General features: G+C 31.1%; 1 protein-coding gene across 1 annotated transcript; it reads left to right on the top strand.

The window, feature by feature from the left end:
• The first annotated feature begins 2,300 nt into the window (after positions 1–2,300).
• LOC137622590 (KRAB-A domain-containing protein 2-like) lies at positions 2,301–3,507 on the top strand. Its single transcript, XM_068353196.1, has 2 exons — positions 2,301–2,900; positions 3,040–3,507. The coding sequence occupies exons 1-2, from the start codon at positions 2,301–2,303 to the stop codon at positions 3,505–3,507; spliced, it is 1,068 nt and encodes a 355-aa protein (XP_068209297.1).
• Positions 3,508–10,000: the final 6,493 nt, after the last annotated feature.

Genomic DNA, 10,000 nt, shown 5'->3' with positions numbered 1-10,000 from the left:
ATAATAATAATAATAATAATAATAATAATAATAATAATAATAATAATAATAATAATAATAATAATAATTCAGTTACAATCAGAAATATATCTTTACAATAACCCTGATAAATACTTTTTTACCTTGCTAATAAGAATAATAATGATGTTGATAATAATAATAATAATAATAATAATAATAATAATAATAATAATAATAAACTGATGAAAAATAGAAAAGAATAATCAGAAGAGAAAAAAGAAGAAGAAATAAACAGTAAAGATATGACCCCCAATAAACCACTTGGCTAAATTTTAGGTTTTAGTTGCACCAATTTGCCCGCCAATTCCCCCCCCCCCCCTCTACCCACCCAACCCTCTCCCGGGGTATCCTAGACTCTTTAGTTATCCAACTGATTTAGGACGAAATTTGGGGGAAATATGCGCCCGAGGGGGAGAGAAGACATTATGGACCCAACCCTTTATCCTGGACGAAATATATTAGGTAAGTATCATGCTAACAAGCGGGACTTGGATAGCAAGAGAGCCTGTGGAAGTATTTCATAAATTACTGAAATATTTCGTGTGTATGTATATATATATATATATATATATATATATATATATATATATATATATATATATATATATATATATATATATATATATATATATATATATATATATATATATATATATATATATATATACATACATGTATATATATATATATATATATATATATATATATATATATATATATATATATATATATATATACATATATATATATATATATATATATATATATATATATATATATATATATATATATATGTATATATATATATATATATATATATATATATATATATATATATATATATATATATATATATATATATATACATATATTATTATTATTATTATTAGCTAAGCTACAACCGTAGTTGGAAAAGAAAGATGCTATTAGCCCAATGACTCCAACATAAAAAAATAGCCCAGTGAGGAAAGGAAATAAGGAAATAAATAAACGATATGAGAAATATCGAACAATCAGAATAAAATATTTCAAAAATAGTAACATCATCAACACAGAGACTTCAAATATAAACTAAAAAAAAAAAAGACTTATGTCAGCATGTTCAACATAAAAACATTTACTGTAAATTTCAACTTTTGAAGTTTTACTCGATTCAACTACAAGAAATGAACTCAGGGGATTTTGCAACAGTACAGACATTTAATTCTTTATCATTACACGTTATTTAGTTACAAATTCTTTAATCTGCAAAAAACATCCATGAATTACAGAGCAAGTAGACTACTGCAAAGCTCAGAACTTTAATATTCATGTAATTTCAGTAACTGCCTGGTTTTCAGTATAGCTGAATCGAAGCAGGGCTTGGTATGAATTTTTACATATATTAAATACTTAGGATGAAATGGATAAAGTGATAATAATATATAATATATTATTCATAGTATATATGATATATACATTACATTATACAAATATATATATATATATATATATATATATATATATATATATATATATATATATATATATATATATATATATATATATATATGTGTGTGTGTGTGTGTGTGTTACAGTCAAACTGTGAAATGACTAAAACTGTCAGTCATTACATGTAATGCCTGTAGGGGTTAGTCAATTCATGATATGACTGATAATTCTAGTCATTTCGCGAAGTGACTGATTTATTGGCATTTTTGTTAAACCATAAGGCTGTTATACTTTAGGCAAAGTGTGAATTAGTATTTTGACTCGTTTCCGCTATCTACGAAACAACTCCGGCCACGAATATAGTACATATTACTCTCACCTGCCTTACTACAAGATCAGTTTATTCTAGTACCTTGACAAGATGTCTGAGAGCATAGAGTTAAAATTTCGTGAAGAGTTATTATCTAGGTATGAGAAGTGTTCCAAGTATCTCATTCCGAAAGACGCTTATTTTCAAATGATTGAGGACATTCGTAGAGCTAGCGAAAGAAAGAACGCGAAAAGTCGTCACGAATATTACCCTCTGAGTAAATATGAAGTGTTACAGTGTGGGGATGTTGAGAAAATTATTAAGAAACGACAAACTCTAGGGTCAACACCGGTGTACTATGTCTCCATTGAGGACACATTTGACATAGTTAAAAGAGCACACGTTGCAACTGGTCGGTCATGGCAGTCGAGACAGAATGACAAACGAACTCCAAGTGAAATATGCCAACATTCAGCGAGATACAATTGAACTATTCAAGTCTTTATGCCTGGAATGTCAGAAAAAGCGAAAGCGACCAATGACAAAGGGTGTCGTAGTTAAACCTATTCTGAGTACTGAATTTTCATCACGTGGCCAGGTTGATCTCATAGACATGCAGTCTATGTCATATAGAACCTTCAAATGGATTATGGTTTACCAAGACCATCTGACAAAGTTCTGCGTTCTACGTCCGCTCACATCAAAGCGTGCAGCTGAAGTAGCATTCCAACTTGCTGATATCTTTCTACTTCTGGGTGCTCCTGTAATCCTTCAATCAGACAATGGTTCTGAGTTTACAGCTCAGATTATTACTGAACTACGTTCTTTGTGGCCTGAATTGTCAATCGTTCACGGCAAGCCTAGACACCCACAGAGCCAAGGGTCTGTTGAACGAACAAATGGTGACATAAAAGACATGCTTGTAGCGTGGATGTCTGACAACAACTCAACGGACTGGGCTACAGGCATCATATTTGTTCATTTTTCCAAGAATTCGGCTTACCATGCAGGGATCAAAAGAAGTCCATATGCTGCAATGTTCGGTGTGAATACCCGAGTCGGACTGATGTCAACATCACTTCCACAGGAAATCATCAGTTGCCTGCAGTCTGAGCAAGACCTTATAACAACGCTTTGGGTGGTTCTCGCTCGGGTTCATTGACATCAGCTTCTGCTTCTGATTCAGGCTCGTTGGCATCTGTTTCTTGCTGCTAAGTCTGAACAAGAGCCGAGCCACAATCCCAGCATCAAACGAACCTTGATCAACTTCATAACAGCATCAGCTCCCAGCAAGTGAATCTCAGAGACAACAAGCAGAACGTATGGTTAAGAGGAGCCGAACAGAATTAGTAGCAGGTGAGATAGGAGACAACATTGCTCTTCCAATTCCATTGGTTGATCGAGGTCGTGGAGACCCAAGGAATATCCTAGGTGTTATTGTGAGTAGGAGCATGAACGACCAATACAGAGTGGCCACCAAAAGTGGTATTCTAAAAGGAAGCTATTCCAGGAATCAGTTTGACATTTGTCCTGAGAGATTGCTGAAAGAAAGTGACATTAACAATGACATTGAAATTTCTCTCCGAGAAGCCGTTATCAAATCCTCTTTCAGTGGAGGACAAGGTTTTGTTAAGTGTTCATGTAATGGTCCCAAAAAATGTCAAACAAACAGATGCAAATGTTTCAAATCTAAACAGCTATGCAATAGTAGATGCCACAATAGCCTCAACTGTGTAAATAAATAATTCTGTAATTGATATGTCATGTGTTTTTACTATTGTTCGATTGTTCTATCGTACTATTGATTTAATTTTTCACTAGTGCTTTTATATTTGTGATTTTCTATGGATAAAATTATTATACCAGGTGATTTATTCTTACAATTATTGTAAATATTGATATCACTATTGCTAGTCATTTACTTTTTAACTAGTGATATTTATAATATGTGTGAATTTTCATGTGAATAAAATTATAAGAGTACAAAATAGTTACTTTCACTTTTCAAACATATAAAGCTAAATAACAAATGACTTTAGTCATTTCGTGAAATGTCTGGTCACCAAATTCAGTCGTTTCACGGAAAGGCTGGAATTTTCAGTCAATTCGTGAATTGGCTGACCCCTACAGGCATTACATGAAATGACTAACAGTTTTAGTCATTTCACGAAATAACTGATTTCACAGTTTGACTGTAACACACACACACACACACACACACACACACACATATATATATATATATATATATATATATATATATATATATATATATATATATATATATATATATATATATGCATCCATATACACACATACATACATATACACATACATATATATACATATACATACACACATATATATACATATATACATATACATACTGTATATATACATATACACGCATACACATACATACATATACATATACATACACACATATATATACATATATTCACACATACATACATACATATATATACATATACACACATACACATACATACATATACATACATACACACATATATACATATATACATATACATACTGTATATATACATATACACGCATACACATACATACATATACATATACATACACACACATATATATACATATATTCACACATACATATATATATATATATATATATATATATATATATATATATATATATATATATATATATATATATATATATATGTACATACAACATTATTACCGTAAACATAAAATCACGTATATATCAATATTTATAGCTAGCATAACACTATATAGTACCAATGTACTTATGCATACTATATAATATAATTGTACCCCTTAATGAATGGTAGCTTAAGTCTTAATATTAATTTCACAGTGACGTTAATTATTCACAATACATTCAGTTCTACATCAAGTGGTTAAAGTCTTTTTTTATATTGCTTACAAATCTCTTTACATATAAAGGCGTCGAGTTTCATATTTCAACGTCCAATATTCAAGTTTTTTTCAATGCTTTCTTTTATGAAACTGGACTCATGCTGTTTCTTTCCACTAAGTTATTTGAATGAACCAATTTCTTTCAAATACGTGTTTTCACTTTACTTTAATGAACAGTTTTGTCATAAGAATTTCCATCTTTTATACATTGTTAATTATTAATTGCTTCTTATTCACAAAAAATTAGAATTTTATTTTCATTGACTGAGTAATTTCTATTATTCTCTTAAAAAGAAAATGTACTTTTATTTTCCCTTTTAATAAGCTTTTTTTGGTCAGTAATTTTTCATTTTGCAGAAGAAAAATATCATATTACAAAGTCTAGTAATTTGTCTTTGATAATTTCTGATAATCATTTTTCAGCAGAAAATAATCAACATAATATTTTTATTAATTTATTTTATTTTTTCAAATACTATTACGTTATCAAAAAAAAAAAAAAAAAAAAAGAGACGAATATTAGTCGCACTTAAAATATTGCTTTTATTAAGAAAAGCATTATATATATCTATCCTATCTATCTATGTATAAATATATATATATATATATATATATATATATATATATATATATATATATATATATATATATATATATATATATATATATATATACAGGTATTTATGGTATATAAACATATAAGGTAAAATTACAAACAAATATTTTTTCCTCAACCCACGTAATAAAACTTCACAGAAAATTAAATCTCTGAAATCATCTGAGAAGGAATCCGAGGTAACTTAAGCAACAGAATCTTTAGCGGATCAAATTCAGAAACCAAAATATTCGTTGCTTCTTTCAAAGGAGACTCATTTGCCTTTATCGTGTGCTACTGTTTCTTCTTCTCTTTTCTTCTTTGCTTCTCTATAAATAAGATTTTTGCAAAAGGAAATGTAAACATCTTTTAGTTCGTTAAAACAAAGCTGAATTCAAAGTGGACGTCAGCGGATTAACTTGATCGAAAAGCTCTTTATTCATTTGATTTTCAACTCAAGCATATTTTGGAAGATTATATTACAAACGCGAGAGAGAGAGAGAGAGAGAGAGAGAGAGAGAGAGAGAGAGAGAGAGAGAGAGAGAGAGAGAGAGAGAGAGAAATGTATACATTACGTAAAAGCTTTAGCATAATGACTTTCACAGACTAGTGTTGTTGCATTAGTAAGTTCCAGGTTAATGTCACTTATGGAAGAGAGAGTTCGTGAATCATTTCCCCAGAGTTCGTTCCCTTTATTTCCATCTGAATTCCAAATAATTCTCGAGGAAAATACGTAACTCATAATCATGTATTATTTTCATAAAATGTGAAAAAAACACGATTAGATTCTTGAAAATAAGAACTGTCATTATGAAATTCCACAAGTACTCCACCATTCCTAAATTAAATTCCATGTATATATATATATATATATATATATATATATATATATATATATATATATATATATATATATATATATATATATGTATATATATATATATATATATATATATATATATATATATATATATATATATATATATATATATACATATATATATATACATGTACACATACACACATACACACACATATATATATATATATATATATATATATATATATATATATATATATATATATATATATATATATATATATATATATATGTACACATACACACACACACACACACACACACACATATATATATATATATATATATATATATATATATATATATATATATATATATATATATATATAGATATATATATGTACACATACACACACACACACACATATATATATATATATATATATATATATATATATATATATATATATATATATAGATATATATATGTACACATACACACACACACACACACACACACATATATATATATATATGTATATATATATATATATATATATATATATATATATATATATATATATATATATATATATATATATATATATATATATATATATATACAGTGGTTTGCATAAAACGTGATTAAAGTACAGCTGTTGATGACTGCACGGGCATTTGGTTGTAAAATCCCTCTGCTAATTTATTAACCATGCCTGATGCTATTAGAAATATGGAAGAGGCTCGGGCGTCCCCTGTAAGCGACGCACGTCAGAATCCCGCTATTATCGTGATAGATGAACGAGGAATACCAAAGGGTTCACAACTGCGGTCAAGAAAATCAAAGGCCATTAAGGACTGGAAAGTATGATATTCACAGGGTGCAGAGGAATGGTACAAAGAAGCGGAAAAGACTTCTAGGAAGAAAGTAGGTATAGCCTATTGTGAGAGTGGTAGAGCAATTAAAGAAAAAAGATACCTATATGATTTCAAAATTGAGGAAAAGGCATAGACTGGATTTGAAGCAACTGGGAGTTATTGAGATAAGAGATGGAGAATTTAAATGGTATATATATATCTAAAATAGAAGGTGATATTATGGATTGTGGTAAGTACAGGGAAATTAAACTAACAGAGCATGGTTTAAACGTTTTTGAGAGGGAACAAGATGAGAGATTGAAAGAGATTTTAAAGACTGGGAAACAATATTATGAATTCATGAGGGGGAGAGGGACTGTGGATGCCATCTTCTTAGCAAGGCAGCTGCAATAAATTAGGTTAGAGGCAAACCAGAAGCTCTTCTGTGCTTTTGTAGATCTAGAGAAGTCTTATGATAGAATACCAAGAGAAGTAATCTTTTGGTAGAGAAGATGTACAAAAGAACAAGGATAAAAGTAATAATAACTGTTCGGAAAACAGAAACCTTTTAAGATAGTGTTGGATTACAACAGGGGTCAGCATTAGGTCGGTTTTTATTTGTCGTGGTCATGACTGTGTCAAGTGAAAAGATACAAAAGGAAGAGTTGCGGGAGCTGAAGAGCAGTGGCTTGAGAGTAAATGTGGATAAGTCTAGAGAAGTCGGGATGTGGTGACCGATGTGATAATGTCCCTGAGTGGTGATCGCCACACTGGGGTTCGTTTCCAGCTCAAACTCGTTAGTGTCTTTGGTCGCTGCGACCTCACCATCCTTGTGAGCTAAGGATATGAGGTCTGGATGAGCCTATAGGTCTATCTGCTTAGTCATCTCCAGCCATTGCCTGGTACTTCTTGGTCCTAACTTGGGTGGAGAGGGTGGTTGGGCGTTGATCATATGTATATATGGTCAGTCTCTAGGGCATTGTCCTGCTTGATAGGGCAATGTCACGGTCCCTAGCCTCTGCCATTCATGAGCGGCCTTTAAACTTTTATTGTGAGCAGTAAGGAAGGGACAGGATAGTTAAGCATGAAAGTAAATGTTCGGTTATAAAAAAGGTGGAAAAATTTAGATACTTAGGATCTACTATAAGTCAGGAGGGATGACGTGAGGCTAGAAATAAGAATAGGAAAAAAACAGCTTGGGGAAAGTGGAGGGAGGTAGCATGAGTTGTACGTAATAAGAAAGTGCCAATCAAGCTAAAATTCAAGATCTATAGCACAGTAATAAGACCAGAGTTAATGTATGGACAGAAATTGAATGTGTTCAAGATGAAGTGCCTGACGAGTGAGTATAGGTGGTGTATCTCGACTGGTTAGAGTTAGGAACGAAGCAGTAAGAGTGAGAACGGGTGTGAGGAATAAATTAGCAGTTTGAGTGTATATGAATATGTTGAGGTGGTTAGGCCCTATAGAGAGGATGGGAAATGGTCGTCTTCTGGAGAAGGTGATAAATGCAAGAGTTGAGAGAAGTGCAAGGGAAAGGCCAGAGTTTGTGTGGATGTAAGTGGAAGATGCAAAAGAGCGTAATAGGAGTAGAAATGAATTGCAAGAATATGTGACGTAGTTCCGATAGGCTCAGATGCTACCTTGGGTCATCTTAATTACTGCTGAGGTAGCAACAATACGGAATTTATTATATGAAGCTTCATTAGTGACAGTCTAGCAGCATTAACCAAACTCAGACAAAGAGGAACAAGGAAAAAAATCTCATTTTGTTTCTTTTTGGATGGATCGATGGATAGAAGAAAGGCCTAGATGACAGTAGAAATGGAGTGTACTAAGAATAGAAATGAATGACGGCCGATTTCTAACTCCTTTCCCATATGATCCCCTGCTATCAGGTATCAACAATAAGAGAGTCAGCATATAAAGTTTCATTGTGTTGAAGGATGGGGGAGGCTGGGCTGTGGTACCCTGGCTGTAAATACCAAACTCGGCTAAGTCCCTCGTCAGGCTAGGAGGAACAAGAAAACAAATCACACATTTTATATACACACACACATATATATATATATATATATATATATATATATATATATATATATATATATATATATACATATGTATGTATATATAAGTATATATTTATATATATAAATATATATATATATATATATATATATATATATATATATATATATATATATGTATATATATATATATATATATATATATATATATATATATATATATATATATATATATATATATATATATATCACTAATACTCGTGATTTTAATGAATGTAAATATCAACCACAATGGTATTTAATACCGAATTATACCTTGGGAATATTTATCCACTGGAATTCATTTATGATTCGAATCCCTACCTGTCAGCCGAAACCATGCCTGCGAGGATTCTACCAACTTGATAGCTCACACACACACACACACACACACACACACACACACATATATATATATATATATATATATATATATATATATATATATATATATATATATATATATATATATATATATAAAACATTGCCTGGAATGGTGTGCAAAGTAAACCCATAAAAAGACCCCGAATATATTAAAGGACGTGTTTAAGTCTGTCTGTGAAATATGGCTCCAAATATTCCCAGACGGAAAACAAAATTACAAAAAGGTATTCCTGCTTTAATGCGATTCCATCGAATCCTCATTCCATCCAAATTATATCTCTCCCTCCCCCACTCTCTCCCCTCCTATTACGGACTTATTTATCCTCCTCCGTTGTCTTGAAGAGTTTCCCATTAAAATCGACCGGAGAGAAATAAGGAAACATTTAAATCCTCTCTTTGGACGATCCGCCAACTCACAGGTCGTTATCCTTCGCTAATCTTTTGGGAAATGTCGTCAGAGATTCTCACAAGTGTTTTGCTAAGGTATACACGAGTGGCGGGGGGGGGGGGGGTGATGGGGGTTATTGCCATTTGGTGGTCCATAAATTATCCTGATTGTCCAAACGTTGTTCCTGACATTTCTTAAT

The sequence above is a fragment of the Palaemon carinicauda genome, chromosome 29 (genome assembly GCF_036898095.1).
Source record: "Palaemon carinicauda isolate YSFRI2023 chromosome 29, ASM3689809v2, whole genome shotgun sequence".
NCBI lineage: Eukaryota > Metazoa > Arthropoda > Malacostraca > Decapoda > Palaemonidae > Palaemon > Palaemon carinicauda.
This window is presented reverse-complemented; position numbering and strand designations above follow the sequence as displayed.

What these genes read in the sequence shown, in the direction of transcription:
- LOC137622590 (XM_068353196.1), top strand. Translation starts at nt 2,301, where the DNA reads ATGACAAAGGGTGTCGTAGTTAAACCTATTCTGAGTACTGAATTTTCA. An exon ending in ACCTTATAACAACGCTTTGG is followed by an intron (nt 2,901 to 3,039) that starts GTGGTTCTCGCT and finishes ACTTCATAACAG; the next exon opens with CATCAGCTCCCAGCAAGTGA.